This window comes from Podarcis vaucheri, assembly GCF_965113315.1.
Source record: "Podarcis vaucheri genome assembly, chromosome: 5".
NCBI lineage: Eukaryota > Metazoa > Chordata > Lepidosauria > Squamata > Lacertidae > Podarcis > Podarcis vaucheri.
Genome location: NC_138763.1, coordinates 52,321,025 through 52,341,378, shown reverse-complemented (window position 1 = coordinate 52,341,378; position 20,354 = coordinate 52,321,025). Strand labels below are relative to the sequence as shown.

Sequence of the window (20,354 nt, the reverse complement as noted above, 5' to 3'; positions counted from 1 at the left end):
TCTGGAGACGCAACGACATGAAGAAGAAAGCCAAACTCTTCTGAATCCCATTCTCTCCTTTGGAGGGGAGAAAATACCACATATAGGATAATGTATCATACTTAAGTTCAAACGCTTTTTGGAAAGCAACCACGAGAGAGAGAGAGAGGAAATGGGGGTTAAAGGGAAAATCTGAGAAAGGCACCTATATATTCCTTGCAGTTGTGCAAAGGCCTTTCAAGCTTGCCAGAGAGTTGTGACCCAAAAATGTTGACGTTCTAAATCTCAGCAGTGGTCTTTATGCATTATAAAGTTTTTACATGGCATCAATACATAATGTGGAGCTGCTCTGCCCTCCCTCGTTTCCCTTCACTTTTATTTAAAGGTCAAGGGGCAATGCTGATAGAGCCAGGAAGTGCCAATAGGATGCCAACCCACAATTACGTCGTCATGGTCTCTCCAAGGAATGAATGACTATATTCTGTAGCTAACGAAGGAATCCTGTGTAATATATTTATCCTTTGGGCACAGCCATCACAATTAATTGGCCTTGCCTTCAAATGGCCTATTATTGTTGCAGTGCCCATCAGCAAAGCAGGCCACTGAGCCAGAGTTCTGCTGCATACCAGCCAAATTCTTTGCAAGGAAACTCCCAGCTTGCACTTGCACACATCTGCTAGGAATCTTAAGAACAAATTATCTTATTTTGTTGTCAAGTCTTCTCTCCTCCCTTTGTCCGGCTTTAAGCGAGTTTGCTAAGTGTTAACAAGAGCAGCAAGCCAAAAATGAAAGAGTTGGTTTTCTCGTTCTGTGTTGAGAAAAGTATTTCCAAAGTGAAATACAGGTGTAGGCTTACTTCAGATGCTACTTGTGCCATGGGGCAATCTATGGGGCATGGTCTAGCCACATGCTGCTTTGGTAATGTTTCTAAAGGACTAGTAGTGGGCTCTTGCAATTATGTTGTTGCTTCCCATGCTGTCACCACCTGTTATAATGTCTAGCAGATGGGAAATAATCACATCACCCCTGCAAAGATGGCTCAACCCTGCAAACATCAATAGTGTGGGATGGGACCTGACTACACCAAAGCAAGTTCCATCCCATTACAAACGGAATGACTGAATCAGGGCTACTGTCGCCTATACCAGCATACATCCACTGGCGTGCTGTACAGTTGAACTCCAGAATGTCTGTGACAAGAAAATGATATATAATCCACTTTGTAGAGGAGATGCTATGAAACATGAATTTTGCTGCTAAAAAATGACAGAACAGCCACTTTCTTGGATGCTTTGATGACGCAGCACACTATCAAGTTAAGTAATGGCCTGATTTGCATATCATGCTAAGCAAAATCATGGCTTAGTCAGTGCAACTGTACATATTCCCAGAGAGGAGACCGCAGTGACTTTGCTCCTCCCTGGTCCTTGTAGTGCTGTGCTAAGCTAAACCTTGCCTTGGGTCATCTGAACCCAGGCTCGAGGTTTAGCTCTCCTGAGTAAACCATGAATCATAGGGCAAATCTTGGTTGCAACTTCTGGCTAAGTCTGGAGTGAGCTAAACCACAAGCCTGGGTTCAGACGACCCAGTGAGCCATGCCTTTGCTTAGCCCAGTGTCGCATGGCAGCAGGACCATGGAGAAGTGAAGCACTCCTGGAGCCCGTGCACCTGGCTTAGCATGACATAGGAACCAGGCCAGTGTTTGATTTGGTTTTATTCAGGCAACTACAGGCTCATCCATAGTTAGGGTGCTTGGGTTTTCTTTTTTTGTAATATTTCAAAGCTGCAGCCTAGGCTATTTGCTTTATTTATCCTCAGTGCCTAGAAGAAGGAACGCCTAAGACAGTTTCTGAATTCAGTGATGCTCCCTCATCTACATGCAGTCCTGAGCATTGTGTGAAGTGGCCCCCATCTAGCAGAACTGCTGAGAGGGCTGTGCATATTCTGTTCATTTCAGAACAGTTAATAACATAATTTTCACAGACTCCAGAGCTATTTCTTGCCAACAGTAGGATGCACTTGATACATTTATCTTTTACTTTGAGTGGTGATTGTTGCCGTTTTCACTGTTGTTTTCAATAGAAATTTGACACTAGCACGACACTTACAGGGAAATACTATACATGTTTACTCAGAAGTAAAGCCCACTGTTTTCAATGAGACTTCCTTCTGTTCAGCCCCTGAAGGATGTCTTTGAGGGCAGAACATTCAGAACTTCCTGCTCTTACATTTAAGAGCTCAGCAGAGAGAACCGTTTGCCAAAAGGCGTTATCATAGAAGCGCTTGATAGGTTGGTCATCCAAGCCCATATCCTCGTAAAGAGGATCTTTCATGCATCATATATTGATTTGTAGAAGAACATGTGGTAAAATGCAAGCACATGTCTTTTGTGAAAGTCTGGTCAAGTGGTGAAAATAATCTTACCACAAGTCTACACCATAACTCTGGGAAGCAGAGTGAGCGGCAACATTTTCACCACCACACTGATGAACCAGCTTATGAAGTGGCTACCTGGTGAAGTGATATGCCAGATCCTTTATCAGTTAGCAGGAGGAGAGTGCCGGCAGCAGAATAATAAGAACCCCAGCTCTGCAGGGGAGGTTAGCCATGTTATGTGGAAACCTAAACATCTCACCCACTAAAATCTGTCACATATCCCACATGATGTTGTAGCAGCATTAGGATGCTCCAATAGACTTTCAATCCATAGTTGCATTATAGCAACACTTTCCATCATTATATTGCGTTGACTCATTAGTTCAAACTCGCTGCCGTTTACAATCAAAAGAACATTCTGGATTAATGGCTTGCAATAGGCCACACTGTTCAATGGAGGAAAAAATGGATATTTGTACCAAGATCAGACAATGGTTTCGAAGCTACTCTATAAAGGAATATATGGGCTGGCTGTTCTATGCCTTATTCCTAGGCATGCTATTGTCACTGCCACAACATCCAACATCTCAGTGATTTGGCTTTGCACTTCCCTTCATGCTACCGCTTTCCAGCCTATGACCTCTGGAGATACATTTCTCTCTGTCTCACAGAAAGGGGCACAGATAGTATATCCTGAATGCAGTGAAACAAATTAACCAACTTCCAGTCCCACCAGCTGATTTCAACACTCATTTTCTATACTGCCAAGCATGGCATCAGTTCCCAGTTGTCTCATACGCTGAGCGGACATCCCTCAGCTCAGCGATTAAGAGAAGCTAAACGTGTGGGTGAACCACTTGTTGCATGGTTTCTACTTGGAAAACATCTCATGTGCCCTCTAAACATGTGGGGAACCAATGTTCTGTAGGCTCCAGCCACACAGAAGAATGCCAGTGTCCTAACACAGCGAGAACTTCCTTTTGGTGCTTAACTAAGGACATTTTTCTCTACCCCCACCCTTCTCTCACACATTTCTACTTCCTGATCCCAAATTCCATCTACTGTAAAGAATGCAACATTTTAGTTGACATTATTTTCCAAATATGACAGTCTCTTCCTAATAAGGGACTGTAGCAATAAGTAAACAAACAAATACCTAATTTTTCCCACAGGTGTTGCTTTCCCAACAGTTTGAGGGGGGGAAGCAATGCCAGTTGAATTTCTGCCTGAAATATAGCTGCCCCCAAAAGTGGCAAATCTACAGAGTCCCTTCTTGAATTCCTGCCTTTGAAAAGGTGGCCAAATAAGCATAGTTTAACCCCAAGTCATGATATAAGAAAATAATGTGGGCTTCAGGTAGTTTTGTGAATTTCTTCTTTGTGCAAAATGCCTTCTAACGGGGCAGGCGAGTGAAATCATGCTCATTATTACATCTTGAAGATGTTCACCCATGTGTCAGAATGATAACACTGCATAAGTCGGATCATTATTTTCTAGGGACTTCCTTCCAAACCTATGAACATTAACAGGAGGTTTGGTAATTAACTTCAGCAAGCTGGTGGAGTTCAGCAGTATAAATCGGTGGCAAATTCATGCTGCTCTTTGCTCCCAGGCCTGGTTCTTCAAGGGTAACAGATACTACTTTGCATTGCCTGTTTTCCAAACTAATCTGTCATTGAAGGAACTGGCACAATCAAGGTCTGATGTAAATCCCATGGAATTTGATGGAAACAGTCACAGTTAGGCTATTTCTCAGCCAGCAAGGTCAGAAAAGAACCTTTATCAACTGTTGTGTATTCCCATGACAACACTTTGTATTGTTAATGACATCATTTGGTGCAAAATAGTAAAAGTTGCTGACAACCCTTGTAGTGAGGGAGCCTTATTAATATTCTGTAGGAAGATCACTTTAATGAGATATATTTTGCACCACTTTGATAAGTTTTAACTGCAAGGTTTTTAATTACATGATTCTTCCCTTTCCTGGGCAGCCAATTTCCAAAATGCAACCAAGTAGCCTTTTTCAGATTATTTCCGTTAAGTTTGTTTGTTCTTCCTCCTTTGTTGTAGGACAGCTCTGATTTGGAGCCTCTGTTTAAGAAAAAAAAATCACCAATACCTATCTATACTGTTAAGTCTGCTTCTTCTGCAAAACGAAACATTGGCCGTCATTGCTGTTCATCTCACCCAACCACCCCACTATAATCTACATCACTGTTGTACTCAAACCAAGTAAACAAATAAAGTTTTGAACTTTATTCTTATTGTGCTCTTTGGATATTTTTGTTTCATGTATTTAGTTGTGTCTTGTTCACCCTTTCAAAACCTTGATATAAAACAGATTTTGCACTGATGGCAGATGATGTACTTTGGGACAAAGGGTTGCTTTTTATCACATGTTTACAGGAAGAGAGAGGGCATTTTGGGAGTGGGACAGTCCTTGGTAAAGAGAGGCCCTTCATGGCTACAAGCATTAGGGAAAGTCACTCAGAGGGCACATTTAGGAAAAGAGGAGTTAAATTGCTTTGGAACACGTGGGGCTGAGTCCCAAAGCTGAAAGCCCACCATCCAGATCTCACTAGACCCCCAGTTTGGCAGTCAAATGGTGTCCATAAATCAATGTGAGGGAATTGGCTTCTTCTGATATGGGATACGTGGAAAATATTATTCTTGTTCTGCTTCTGTGGTAGCTCATTACAGTGGCAGGAAGAACAACTTTTTACAGCCCTGTTATTTGCCAATTGTAGAGGCAGCTGAGACTTAGTGACCCTCTTTTGTGTTATCAGTTGATGAGAGGGACATACAGTGGTACCTTGGGTTAAGTACTTAATTCGTTCTGGAGGTCTGTTCTTAACCTGAAACTGTTCTTAACTTGAAGCACCACTTTAGCAAATGGGGCCTGCTGCTGCGCCGCCGCTGCACGATTTCTGTTCTCATCCTGAAGCAAAGTTCTTATCCTGAAGCACTATTTCTGGGTTAGCGGAGTCTGTAACCTGAAGCGTATGTAACCTGAAGCGTATGTAACCCGAGGTACCACTGTACTTGCTACTATAACAAGGGGCAATGTTTGCCCACACCCCACAGCTCTGGGGACTTTGGTCTCATAACAACACTGAGGCCAGTTAGGCTTTGGTATAGTAACCAGCCAAAGGTCACCCAGTCAGTGTTGTCATCTACTAGGGATGTGAACCTGGGCCTTCCCAGTCCTATTCTGTCATGGCCTCAACTTTGATCTCAGAGTCAGAGGAGAATCAGCCTGCCACATGCAGGGCTCGTCCACCATCCACCAAGTTCCAGCTGAGCCAAAACCCTGTGAGAACCTTCCACATACCTCTCTTTCCTCTGTGTCTGCCCAATGGCAAGAGGCTGTAGGAGGGAGAAGCTCCAGCTATCATTCCAGAGATTGGTCCTTTATGAATTCACACTCTTCAGGCAGCGAGTAGAGCCTGGGAGGAACAGAATGGATGGCGGGAACTCATAATGCCCCAGTTCACCTTTAGGCTTTGATGAAGCAAGTTGCTCACTAGAAGCATCCAAGGTGCTACAACCACCTGCCTCATGGGCATCTGACAAGGATAAATGAGAATGCCCCTACCGATCTTCAGGAGGAGGGGGGGTTGCGGGATCACAACCCCGCCCACACTCACTCCCGCGAGGCTGGCGCCAGCCTCGCGGGAGGCAGAAATTCCCTAATTAGCATCCCCTGTAGCGCCAGCCAATCGGCTGGCGGCAGGGGCAGGCCTTCAAAAGGCCACTTAAGGTCGGGGCAGCCCTCAGCTCGCCCCTTTCCGCCCTTGCCCCTCGGGGAGCGCCTAGGGATATGCATCTCGGGTGGCTCCCCCTGTTGGTGTTTAACCCTTCCCGGTTAGACCGGATAGTCGGTTAGGGGCCAATGCCTAAAGCCAATACCCTTCTTTCCTGTAATCAATAAAGTTGTGGCCATTTACGCCCATTAACCTAAAAACTTTGTGTCCGTTGTCTTCATTTATTCCACCTGTGGGGGGGGGAGGGAATAGCCACGCAACACAGTTCAGCACTCAAGCGACACTACATGTAACATTCTTCATGTTGAAGGGCAATAAAGAGTCAAACGCTTTAAAACTGCCTGCCTCCTTGCGTGTATGACTTGGGGTGGGGTGGGGGTTGGCCTGTTTTCTACCCCTCCAGATCCTCATTTCTTTTTGAAATCCTTTCCATTCCCTTCTACCCTTGTTTTTCACTCCTTCCCCAACTGGTGTGTTGCATTTAAAATCAATACCATTATCCAGTAAAAATACTGCTACTGATGAAGAATAGTGATCCATTTTTTAATATATATACTTCTGGGATCCAAGTTTAATTACACAGCAGCATTATACTGCTTGCCTATGCCTACTCCACAAGATTGCCTTACCAGAGCTCACACTGCTGTGGCTTGCAAGGATTTAAGTGTGTCAAGTGAGTGTGGATGACCCACTTTCTGCAAAATAGCCAACATCTCCTTCAGCGTGTGATTGGACGTTTCCTGTGCATGTTCTCAGGTTGCAACAGGCAGAAAACCCTTTCTACTGCCACAGGTCTCCCATAATAGCTAGAGAATATGAAACCTGCGATTTGTAGATAGGTAGCTTCATTGGAAACCTAACAGTAGAGCAAGGGATGTGAATGAGCAAGTCATAATGCAAGTCACAGTAGAGGGGTTAATGCAGTGGCCGTCAAACCTTTCAGATCAGTAGTCGTATTTAGAATTTTGAGAAGGTGCAGTGAATCACAAAATGGCTGCCATGGAAAGGAGCATGGGAAAGCACAAAAACAACATGACTAGCATGGGGACAGCATAAAGTGGTACCTCGGGTTAAGTACTTAATTCGTTCCGGAGGTCCGTTCTTAACCTGAAACTGTTCTTAACCTGAAGCACCACTATAGCTAATGGAGCCTCCTGCTGCCGCCACACCACCGGAGCACGATTTCTGTTCTCATCCTGAAGCAAAGTTCTTAACCTGAAGCACTATTTCTGGGTTAGCAGAGTCTGTAACCTGAAGCTTATGTAAGCTGAAGCGTATGTAACCCGAGGTACCACTGTAATGCAAAATTAAAGAGGATACAGCCCTTGTTGCTTACTCAACCCCACCTCAGACAACCTCGGGCTTACCATGGAAGTCAACTATGTCCTGCTGTTCCCTGAGTGTGGAGATTGCACAATATTGATCACACACACATACACACTGTTGCTGTAGGAGCATTTCCCACTTCCAAGAAAAATATACAAGGTGCCACACCATATTCTTTTCATGCACACACTCACTGCACATCTTCATTGCCCAAGTGCGTATCTCCCTGTTACAGACCACATTCATTCACCTCTTTTCTCTCACACACCTTTCTCTTGATATAGGACTCGGGGGGGTTTTAAGGGGAGGCACAGCAGGCAAATTTCTCACAAAAATTGAGAACAATTGTGTCTGTACATCTGGCCTCATATCTCTGGTTCTTAAAATGCCAAAAATTGTTTGAAAAAGGGTGCTTGGGTATCAGAGGATCAAGGTTCATGCTCGGCATGAAAGAATGCCTTGGTGGATGCCAGGTTGATAAGCCTTGCATTAATGTATTTTTTAAAACTCCCTTGCAGCAGCGATTGCTGGTGCAGTCTGTTCTGGAAGAATAAAAGAAGGGATGTTGATGCTGCCGAGGTAGAAGCTGCAGAACAAAGAGGAGTGAGACAGGCATAATATGGATAAAATTTACAGGGCTCTGAATCATTGTTCCATTCTGGAAATAATGCAAAGCCATTAAACAAAACAGTAATGTTAACAAGTGTTTCTTAAAGCTAAAGTCACACGTGTGCCTGAAATTCATACTACACAGACAAAATATTCATTTCTCTCCCTTGCTCCGCACCGTACATTATAGATAAGTTGGAGGCTCCAAAGCATTCCAAGAAATAGGGTTGCCATATTTTTAAAAGCAGGACACATTTGCAGACTTCTACCTTTAGTTATGGATCACTATGACAGCTCTACCCATGAAAAAAAGAGGATGTGTCCTGGAAAAGAGGACATATGGCAACCCTAATGTGTCAATTCTTTGAACGTCAAGTAAGTGGCTCTGATGATTAAGCTATGCCTTTCCCAACCTGGAGGAAGTAGGACCAGGATGAATGCTGCGCAACAGACATGGATGGCTGGAAGCGGGCAGAGCTGCGCTCACCACCCTACTTTAAAAGTGCGTTGCCACAGAAAAAGCTGCTCATCTGGCCTTTTCTTTGTAAGCATCAGCAAACACCAGCAACTGCATATGCAGCCTGCAATGAGGGTTTGTGGGCTCAAAAGGAACATCTCACAGGTACTTAGGATGTGCATACCCAGGAAAAAAGAACAATAATGGTGCTTTGAGCCTGTGTGTCTGTTGTTGAAGGGCTGGCTGCAGACTGGAACCACAAGAGGTGTTGGCAACACAAACAGCAGCACTAATTAAAGAGGAAAGAATGAAGCCTTGATGAATCCCTTGCAGATCATAATGGCAAACTCAGCCAATATGCTCAGAGGGAATTTGTATCTGAATCTAGGACAAGTGTGGGCAGGAAGTAGATCTATTTATTGGTAGACTGATGGCCGATTTTCAGTAGACCAGCAAGAGTTTCTGACTCTTGCTGCCATAAAAACAGCAGCGAAAAGTTTCTCCTTAAATTCAGCTGTTAGAATCTCTGTTCTGTGCTAACTCACATGTAGGTTTATACTTGCACATACAGTTCGTTCCCGGTAATAACTCAAGGGATGTTGTCTTAGCTCTGTAACTGGCTTAGCTCCGCACACACAGCCTGGACTGGGATTTGGGGGTTGGGAGAGAGAGTAGATCCCACATGCCTTAAATTAGTCCATGTCTGAGCTAGGATCCCTATTTTCAAGTGAAATATTCAGTTTCTGTTCTTCAACTCATGTTTAGGCTTCCCCATTTTGTCTGTGACACTATTTTGGCCAAGTGAAGCCCACCTGCCCCATCTGTTTTCATCTGAGAGGCAGCTAAAGATGCAGCTGGGCCAACAGTGGGCTTTGCAGGTACCATCTATCAGGTGACTAGCAGTGCCTGCAAACCACATACAGCCACCAGGATGTTTGAACAGGCATTAGACTTTATCATTGGTACTAATCAGCTTGGTTGTCGGCACTTGCAAAGTGCTGTGCCTTCGCTCACCAGGTTTGATTTCAAACACATGGGCAAATGAAAACAGGTCACCTGATGCCATTGTGGCTTAAGGTGGCATGAGCCACCATGCCAAACTAGCAGTGTCACAACTCACATCTAAAACATGTCAGTGATCTGCAAAACTTAACAACTGAATAAACGTCAAATTTGAAAGTTTCAACCCCAAAGTTGCTTCATATTTGAGAAGCCTTAAATAGCAAACTTGATAATTCTCCTATTCATTATGAACAACATTTGCCACCATGCAAAGAAGCAGTTTGTTCATTTGCTATTAACCCTCACAATGGGGCTTTAAATCCTTCTCTCTTGGCATTCTTTAATATCTGAACTTACTAGCAGACTTTTAATCCCATTTAAACAAAAAACAAAAAACCCTTCAAACTCTAAAAGCCTCATTTTATTTCCTGTTTCCCTGATACTAAAATAATTCTGAGTTTCTGACCCCTGAGTAATGATGAAGGAATGCACTACGTTCCCCAACACAGCAAGGCAGCTGGTAAAGTGAATCTTCACAGCATGTTTAAAATACAGATAACAGTGCCAAAAACTAGATCTGATTGAAACACAGTCAAATGTCAGCACTAATTTGCTGTTAAATATATATGGCTCCTTGGGACCACTTCCTTTAGGAACTACAACATAAGACTTCAAGTGCCCCCCCTCCTTTACCACATCTGTTTAAAAAATTGTTTCCTCCAAAGCAAGGGGAGAAATCTGAAACAAAAAATGTTATTTACATATACACCAATATACTTGTTTGTTATCTTTGCTTGTGCTTTTATTGGTTTGAAGCTGTAACTAAATAAGACTTCAGTCCTGTCTTTTGTAGAAGGACCTTGGGAGCATGTCCAGATTGGGTTCTGTAGCTTGGATAAAGGGAAAGTGTCGTGAATTGTTCGATAGGGTGCCTTTTTCAAAAAAATCATTTACAGATTATGGTTTTTATTTTTAAGGGCCCAGGAGTCCAGCAAAGTCAAGAGCCTATGTCAGCTTTAAACAGCCACTATGCTGCCATATTCTTCCGATTTTGTTTCAAGGATTTTAACCTGCATTCACATCCCAGATGAGCCCAATGTTTCTTAGGATTGTCATATGTCCTCTTTTTCCAAGACACTTCCTCTTTTTCATGGGTATGTAAAATGAGAGTCATCATAGCGATCCATAGTTAAAAGCAGAAGTTGGCAAATGTGTCCTCTTTTTTTGTTTGCAACCCTAGTTTCCTGCATGAGTTTGAGCCCCCATCCTGCTATCTGATTCTATGAATTATGGCATAATGCACTGCAAAGTGGCCCACCTTGCAAGGGTAAACATAATCAAAATGCCAGAAATGGCTGCAGACATAATACAAGGAAGAACAAGATATGAATTCATAAAAGCATTTTGGTGACCAAAGGAGATGTGTAAACTATTAAGAAATAACAAAATGGTACGGAGTCAGCATACATAGCAAATCAAAAACTCTTGGGTTACGTTTGCTGGGTTAAGGTTACTGACAAAAATCGTAAAATACATACACACAACCCTAATTATAATAAACAAATATAGTTCTTTTCCTGGGATTTTTAATATAACTGAGAAAATGAACACACAGCTGAGCAACTTGTGACCGCTAGTGTTAAAAATGTTAACATTTATTGTGGAAGCCTTTTTTTGTGGAACCTAGAATCCCGCCAGGCATGGTAAATACAGTGGACCTTGATTAAAGGAATGCCATGCATTGGCCAGTTGTTGTGAACCCAAAGCTGCAGGCAAGCTTATAATCCTAAACTGTTTTCAAGACAGCTAGTGAATGAATCATTATTAGAAATTGCTTCTTTGGTGGCGTTAATACCCCAATTAAATGTTAAGTGGCTGCCAGGAGAAATCTCTGTGGCATTCTGGTAAGTGCTTAGTCCCAATTATCACCTTGTGGGGAGCAGGGCAAGCAGGCAGGCTTCAGTTAGATGACCCAGAAGCCTTTGGGGGAGTGGCTGATGTAAATGCACAAAGTGCTGCAGTATGTACATCAGAACAGGGATGGAGAACCTTTTTGCAGAGTGAGGGCCACATTCCCTTGTGGGGAACCTTTTGGGAGCCACATGCCTGTGGTGGGAGGGGACAGGGGAAAAAGCAGACAAGTCTCAGAAATAAAAGGGTAACAGATAGGACTCTCTGCTTTGTACATTTTCTGCCATGCAAAGGTCAGTGGTTTCTGCATATGCACCCACCTCCAACCTTCATTCAGATAAACCTTTGCTTTAAAACTTCCAAGAAAGGAGAGTTCACGACCTCTAAAACCTTACACCTAAACAGGCTTTTATTGTTGCCTGGTTTCTGTGCTTAGATCACGACTTTCAGTTTAATTATTGCAATGTTTTTAATGTGTTATCTGCTCTGTATGCACTTTTAAAATTTGTGGCTGTGTTTTTAGATAGCTCATTTAGTCAAGGATGCTTGCTACCTCCTTTTATCCATTGTTGGCTTGCATTATTGCTATTATTGTCATACTGTATATATATTTTAATTTAAAAAACTTTAACACACGGTGAACATTCTAATGGAACGGGAGGGCATAAATGACTGAAATAAATGAATTTTGAAGGCACAGCTTGAAAAGCAGTAGTTAACATGTGGATATCTAGAATTCGTTAAGGCTCTTTTGCACAGAGGGGTCACAAACCAACACTAAGTTAAACGGGTTTAAGGTCATTGAATCCACAGGCTTAAGCAGGCTTAACTCCATGTTGGATTGGGGCCAATGCGTCTGTTCTGCTCCTGCAGAACTGAAATACCCTCACAGCAGGATGTTTGGTCAGATACAATTTTTTTTAAGTCCTACATAAAGTTCTAATTGTGTCAGAGAACAGTATTTCCAGTCATCCATCTTCCTATCAAATCAGTGAATTTCAACTGTTTCATCCCCACTGGAAGTTTCCCTCTCCTTTTGAACTTTTATTTATATTCTCTCAGTTGCTTCTACCAGAGGATCTCATGCGCATAGATCAGACCCCTTCAAAAAAGTCATTTGAATTACAGTGATTTTTTTTCCAAGTAGGGAAGCAACTATCTCAACTTCTCTTTTTTTAAAAAAAGGAAAAAAGTAAACAATAGTAACTTCAGTTAGAGATATGCAGAATGTGACCTATTTCCACGAAATGCATAGTGATGCTAGAAGACAGCAGTGGAATTTGTTAGGCCGCCTGGGAAAATAAGGGTTGAAATTTTCTTGTTTACAAAGCTGACTTCTCATCTCACATAAAAATCAGCAGAAGTGGAAAAGGGGGGGGGGAGAGACAAGGAGGATGGGAGAGAGAAAAGAAACCATTCACAATAGATGTGTCAACCAGAAGCTATTCCCACTTGTCTTGTTTGTGTTGAAGTCTGTGACAGAATATTTTTTATCCATTATTTTTTCAATGATATGTCGACATAAATTCAGTTTCATGCTATACGTTTATGTGAGAAATTCTGCAGCTCCATATGCAGCTGCAATTTGAAGAACTGTTGAAGGCTATTGACTTTGGCTGGACTGAACTGCACTGTGTCTAAGGAAAAAGCCAAGGCCCAAAACTTTATCTCTGGGAATATTCCAGAAAAAATACCCTTTCGTCAGCTCAGAACTGGCATGGGAGAGCAGATTCTGTAAAACGGAGAGTGATGCTCCCAATCTGGCTGGGGCCTGAAAGGCTCTCATGAGAATTCTACAAATTTCGGCTTCACTTTTTTAAAAAGTAAAGACACAACCCCATCGAAAAGGAAAGTATCTTCATGAATGGAGAGGGAGCACTAAAGGATAGCGGGGAGCGGAACCATTGCCTACCCTTCTCTAGTCTTGCCTGAATAAGATTACCACACCTATTCCACTAACTTGCATTCCCCGATTTATACAAAATCATGGATTTTATTTAGCAGGTTCTCAAATGAACTTCTTTTGGCTGGTACAGTATTATTACGAAAGAAATGGACATCACAACACTTGCACACCAATTGCAAAAGCTGTCCAATTTGGGGGAAGGGTATTTTTATTGTAACCATGTAGCACATGGGTGGGAAACCTCAGACCTAGGGGCCAAATGTCCCCTGGAAACTCTCCCAAGCCACTCGCTTCACAGGCTGTGCTTCACCCCCCCCCCCAGTATTTTGCCTGACAGGAATGTTTCCTTGAACTATTATCATGTCTCTTGTTTGTCTGAATGAAGGGCAGTGAGGGATCTGTATGTGCTGAAACTGGCCTACTGCACGAGGGAAAATTAAGTCAATGCTTTGCCTACCACTGGCATCTGGCCCTCAGAAGCTTTCCTCGAAGGGAAAGTGGCTCTCTAGCTGAAAAACATTCCCCACTCATGATGTGGCACCACATGTTCATCAAACTGCACAGCTGTGCCGATAACTATGTCAAAATATTCTATCCAGGATGAAGCCTTGGGCCCAGAAAAATAGCTAAGACCACCTCTAAAAACAAATACTGTAAATTTACCTGCTCTCGAGAAACCCTCACCAGAATCCCAGCCCAGAGTCACTTGTGTTTTCTGGTCCCATTTCAACATTAGTCCCATTTAAGTCCTCCATCCAACACTGCCTGGTCCAACTTCCTCCTTTTGTCCCTCAGCGCTCTCCCTATCAAGACTTATCTGGCAGGCTCCTAGTCGCTTCCTGGAATGATTGAGTTGTCTGGTTTTGAAGCTAAGCACCATTTATCTCATGGGAAAGGATGGGAGCATTTTTACTAGGCCAGCCTTACCCTGAGGCAAGGTGAGTCAGATGCCGCCAGTGCGGAGTTTCAGGTGCAATGAAGACTAGAAGGCTTTATCTGGTGTTATAATAACAAAGGTTCTTGTTGAAAGAGGTGAAAGGGGGCAGCAAGGAAAATGGGCCTGGGGAGGTGCATTTCATATGACCTGAATTGCAAGGACAGGCTCAGAAATAACATACAGACCAGGACCAACCTCCTTGACTTTCCCAGGGCCCTTCCAAACTATTGTTTTTTCAATTGTGTGTATTCCACAACATGTAATTGAAGCAATAATAGTGCATTAGTGGTGGATCCCCAAGGACATGCTCTACAGGGAGCTGGCTTCAGGCATCAGGTCCATTGGCAGACCAACTCCGCGCTACAAAGATGTCTGCAAACATGAAGGCTGGTTTGACTTCACCCAAAGGCGCACTCTTTCATTTTCTCCCAAGACAGATGGATGCCAACAAGTGGTGGATTTATACTGTACCATCCACACATCATTCCGCTTTATTAGTTCTTCTGCGATTTGTCTGGAGGGACACCTTTGCACTATAGTGCAATGAAAGTGGGACAAAAAACAACAACCCAGAAAAAAACCATTTATGGTATAAAAGGTTACAGGATGTCAGTAGCAAGTTATGGGACATACATTGACTGGAAATGAAGCACTCTGTTGACCCTTAAATGTTTGCAGGTGCAAAGAGTGTTGAGAGCAAGATAATGTATAACCAGCCTGATAACATCACGAGCCCAAGTAATAACAAATACATTTTTGAAAAGATGTCTGGAGAGGCCCCTAGTTTGCCTTTCTCTCAAGTAATCCGTCGATAAGAGTCTAATGTTACATTCAACTGCTGTAAATCTGTACAAAGGCAAATTTCATAGAGCAGGACTGTAATTAAGGCATAATTTGAAGGAGGTGATAGGACCATAATGGCAGGAGTGAATGCCCTTGCGGAAAGTACAGTGACTCTGTCACACCTGAGTCCAGTTGCAGACCAAAGCCTGATCTACATGTGCCATGGAATTGGGGCTAGGATCCTGAATGATAAAGGGCTACACTTCCCTAACAAACTAGGTTTAATTTATTTGCAGAGAGTTTTTAAAGGTTGTTGTTTTTACATGTGGAAGCGTTTACAATGGCATCACACCCCTGGTCTCTGCAGTGGTACAGTCCACTCAAGCACTTCTTATTCTACTGCATGTTCATACTGACCCCGACACTTCATCTCCTGGGGAACCCAAAGCTGTTCAACATCACATTTGTGCAATTTCGGAATGCCAGAGGCTCTTATGCCTTGGCTACTGTTCATAATTACCTCTTGTGACTCAGGATTATTCCCCAGAGCTATTAGTTTAATATGACTTTATGATGCCAGGTTTTGCCACGACTTGTTTCTTAACTTGAGATATTTGAAGGTTAAAAATGGCAGCCAGGAAGCTTAATTATTGGTTTGTGGGCTAATGTATCATTATGGTCATCATCTATGCTAAAAGGAACTGGTATCACTAGAAGGAGAAAAGGAAGGTAGCACATGGTCCAATTGCCATTCTGAAATGGAGAATGGGTCACAAGGAGATCCTAGTGCAGGAGATCCTGGATAAACTTTAAAAAAAAACCACACAAGCAAACAGGTATCATATTTTAGATAGACCAGAGAGGCAGAAAGAGCTCCAGGTGGGAGATCCTGGCTGTTTATAATGGTATAATGTTGGTGCCCTTGAAGTATTGATTGAGATGGTGTATAGAAAGCACAGACCTCAAGTATTTCTTTTTTTAAAAAATCCATTATATTTTCCTATTTCTGTACTGAAAATACAGAGAATATTCTGTTCCAGGTACCTATTTCTAACTACGACTTACCCTTAGGGCACTCTAACTGGAGATGAGGTTTATCCATTCTCCTCCTACCATAAAGAATTCTACAGGACTCTAAAGATTGCGCACTATTAGCCTAATAAAGAAATTTTGCAAATGTTCTTTATGGGCCAACATGGCAGTCTTTGCTTTTTGTCCAAATAATAAAAAGGAGAAAAAGCAGGAACTACTGTCAACTTTCTTTTAATTCTAAGAAACACTAGCAGTACACGTTTTCAGCATACACCAAAATATCTTCTAAACGTACACATTCCAGAATACGGAAGGGCCTTGAACATGTTAATTTTTTACAAAGCCAGTTTACCTCTGTTGTCTAATCCTATTATGTAGTTGCGCGTCGAGGTCCCCCAGGCCACCCCAAAGAACTCACACTTCACACATCATTTTTTGTTTAAGGTTTTTGGCATGAATTTGGCCACAACTTTATTTAAATACACACACGTGAGTGGTTACTTAGGCATTGGTTCCGACTATCTGTCCTTGCCCCTGGGACAGAACTGACTTCCGGATTCCAGCGGAAGCCAGTGAGGGAAACAATTTTGGGGAGAAAATGAAGCTGGGCCTCAGTCCCTCACTTCTCACCCTCATGCTCCTGGTGGCTTGCACGGCCCAAGTCCGATGCCAGGGACAAGGATGAAAAGAATGGCAAGCCCCTGGATTCCTTTAACGGAATTCCCTTTCCATACCACCATTGGAGGGGTAGGCACTTACCCCTCCACCAACCAATTTGAACCAATGCCTAATCGCCAACCTTACAAGTTGTGAGGATTTGCTACGCAGTAGGCAAAAACCAAATGGCATCAGCCAAATGGACAAAATTCCTACCAGGCCCCTGCCCCAAAAGCAGATGACCCCATGACAGGCATACCAAGGTCAGATGACAACCAACCCCCCCCTTTTCAGGGAGGGTGGGCGGGTGATCGGGTGCACGCAGCCCAAGAGAAGGCCCCAGGCTGCGAGCCCTGTATTTAAGACCTCTGACCCCTCCCACCATTTAGCAACATAACATTCTCCCCAGCAACACTCTTTGCCCAATCACAGCACGTGGCCAGTTTGCCCAACAGCAGTGGGGTGGTCCCCACCGCAACACGTGCTCTCTGTTATGGAGAACACGCTTTGTCTCAAACTATACTGAGTGAAAATGTTAAATATGTCTTTCTAACAGATGGCCTTTCCCCCCATTAGTAAACAAATGGTAACCTCACAGTTCTGAGAAACCATATCCTTCCTTTAGGCTCCCTAGCAAAGAAGTTTCATTAAGCTTTTCCACTTTAGGCAAAGGAAAGACCTTTTGGTGCAAAAGTTATGCTGCTGATTATTATGTAACTAGTACCTTGAAATTTACATTTCAGTTAAAAATACAGCAGGAATCAATTCCTCAGGAGCCTCTGGCTTTAAATTGCCTATCATCGCACCCAGATAACCAGCTGCCAATCCTTTGTGGAATATCTGAATGTTTCACAGAATGCAATTGTCTTCAAAGGACTTAATCCACATCTGAAACAAGGATTTCCTTTTATTTACCAGGATGTTAAAATTAAAACTACACCGCTTAGGAAATTTACTTTAGAGTCATCCTAGTAAACTCAGTAGGACCAATTAAAACAGTAAATGTGTGAGGCTGTCCTGCTGAGTTAATTATGGCTAGGGTTACTGCTTACCATGCATTTTCCATATTCTCCCTGAGTCCCAATTCCTAAACGTATTTACATGGAAAGCAAGGCTTAGGGTTTCTAGTGTTCAGAATGATGTCCCAAACCCAAGTCCTTATGCAACCTTTAGAAATACTGAATAGACAAAGTGAGAGAGTATGCTCAATACACAGGTGAATCACAAAGTTTTCTTACGTTTATCCCCTCAGGCAAACAATGAGCTGTAACCAAGTATTGTTCTTGGTTTACCGTTTGTGGTTTACCTGGGGGAGACAAACCACAAGCCTCAGTTGGGATGCAACAGTAGGCCAAACCATGGCTTAGGTCCAGGCAGCTTGGCAGTAGCAGGTCCATGGTGACTACAATAATCTCTCTAGGAACCTGAACATTTGCTCAATTGTGCATTGCACGCAAACTGGTCCTAGCAATGGCCCTAGCACCTGCGGGAGGCAGGCTTGTTCAGCGAGTGTAGGTCATGCCCCTGTAGTACACAAGGCTTAGGACTCAAGGAGGATGAGCCAAGGGACTGCTGCTGTCCTACAGTGTTAGTTGCCTGAGGCAGCCCCCTCATTCTGTCCAACCCTGCTGGACAACTTCTGAAGTATTTCTGTTATTTCTTGCCTGCTTTTTGAAGAAAGCACAGATAGGCAAGGTTGCTAAACAGACCTAAAAGAGGAAGGGCAGGGCATGTAAACCATTGAACCTGCAACCGAGCTGTATTTTCCTGTTATTATTATTATTATTATTATTATTAGTTATTATTAGTTACAGTGGTACCTCGGGCCACAGACGCTTCAGGTTACAGACTCCGCTAACCCAGAAATATTACCTCAGGTTAAGAACTTTGCTGCAGGATGAGAACAGAAATCGGGCTCCGGCGGTGCGGCAGCAGCAGGAAGCCCCATTAGCTAAAGTGGTGCTTCAGGTTAAGAACAGTTTCAGGTTAAGTATGGACCTCCGGAACGAATTAAGTACTTAAACTGAGGTACCACTGTATTTCTATCCCACTGAAATCTAGGGCAGCCTAGTGAGAAGGGCCAGCAGCCAGGGATGATGGGAGTTGTATTCCATCTGGGGACCCAAGGTTGAGAAGGGCTGCTCTAGGGGAAACCTAGGGCAAGGGTGAAGCAAAAAGAATCACCAGAGTCCAAGGACACATTCCAGGCAGGCAAAAACACTCAGAATCAGAAGCGGGTTGGGCTTGGGAAGAGTCTCTGGATCTAGATTCTAGAAGCTTTGAGGGCTGCATGATGCCAGGGCTTGAGAATTCCCTCTCCTGTTCTAAGGCTAGAAACAAACAGCCACTGATTTATTCCCATGCATCTCTCTGAAAGTGCTGAGCATCCCTCTCCTTCTGCAACTGTAGAGAAAGCTTTTTTTAAAAAAAAAGATGCGTAAAATCGCTCCTGCTCTACAAATTATATTCAGCAAACATTCTGGCTTCAAAGTGTTCAGCTCGTGTAATCTTGCAGATAACTCAGGGTTCGGGGGAAGGGAGTGTTTTCCCTGGCTGAGGCGGAAGCCGCTGCAATTTCTAACCTGTCCGGAAGGGCAGGGAAGCACTTCCAACAGTGCTGTGGGATTGCAGCCTTCGTCCTCTCCGACTCCGCTGGCCAACTTTCTAACCTTCGCAGCAGCTCTGCCCAGCGCCGCGCTCCAACTTGCATCCCCGCTGGCAAACTCTCTCTCGCTTTGCAAAGACCGTTTCCAGCGAGGGAGGCAGCACCCGCGCCTATTAAACGCCCGCGCCCTCTTCTTCCTGCAGTTTGCTATTACTCCTTATCTAGCACAGAGGAATCGTAGTTGGAAGGGTCATCTAGTTCAACCCCCTGAAATGCAGGAACCACAGCTAATCATTCACGACAGGTGGCCGTCCAACCTGCGCTTAAAAACCTCCAAGGAAGGAAAGCCCACCACCTTCCGAATTTGATCATTCTCTTGGAAGCCGATCTCTCCGTTTCCAAGGCGTTGGCACTGCGAGGCGAAAACAGCTGCTTTTTGTTCCCTTATTAACGTTAAACTAATACATAAGTGCTTCTGCCACGTTTGGATAAGTACTTGACCAAGAAGGGAGGATGGGCGTCGTGTGATGATGATGATGATGATGCAACTTTCGAGGGGCAACCACCGCAGAGGCCCCGCCGCTCCCCAAAGACCCCCTCGGGAAAGCCAGCTCCTTTAGCCCCAGTAGATCCCGCTGCCGTGACGTCACGGAAGGGGCGGCGCTCGGCGCGAAGGGAGCCAGCCGGAGCGAGGAGAACTGGAGAGGCAGGGGCAGAGCTGCTTGGGACGCCAATGCAGCCAGGCGCGGGCGCGGAAGGAGCGAGCCGGCGCATCCCGCGGGGAGAGGGCTTTAACTCAGGGGCGAGCGTGGGAAGCCCGAGTCCGCCGCCGCCGCCCTATGCAAGGGCTCCCTGCCCTACGCGGCCAGAATTGAAAACTAAATAAAAAGAAAAGAAGGATCCAGGATGGATAAATATAAAGGTAAGGGGGAATGGCTCGCTTGCTTCCCCCACCCTCAGCGTGGGAAAGGGGCAGTATCGGTACTTCGGAAAGGATTGCTAGCTAGTTT

General features: G+C 43.9%; 1 protein-coding gene and 1 long non-coding RNA gene across 4 annotated transcripts in view; one reads left to right on the top strand and one right to left on the bottom strand.

Moving 5' to 3' along the window:
* Window positions 1–19,917, bottom strand: part of LOC309532452 — a 28,861-nt gene extending 8,944 nt beyond the window's left edge. Inside the window, exons 1-2 of one of the 2 annotated variants that reach the window (XR_014219866.1) lie at window positions 19,322–19,917; window positions 5,687–5,921 (exon numbers count right to left, since the gene is read on the bottom strand). This is a non-coding gene — a long non-coding RNA (uncharacterized lncRNA). Of the gene's footprint in view, window positions 1–3,524; window positions 5,922–19,321 lie in introns of those variants that run through there. The other variant, XR_014219867.1, reaches the window with a different exon arrangement.
* A 170-nt stretch (window positions 19,918–20,087) lies between these two features.
* Window positions 20,088–20,354, top strand: part of AFAP1L2 (actin filament associated protein 1 like 2) — a 74,557-nt gene continuing 74,290 nt past the window's right edge. For both annotated transcript variants that reach the window (XM_082222574.1, XM_082222573.1), the window contains exon 1: window positions 20,088–20,266. In XM_082222574.1, the coding sequence (XP_082078700.1) occupies window positions 20,251–20,266 (16 nt within the window). In that variant the 5' untranslated portion in view covers window positions 20,088–20,250. The remainder of the gene's footprint in view (window positions 20,267–20,354) is intronic.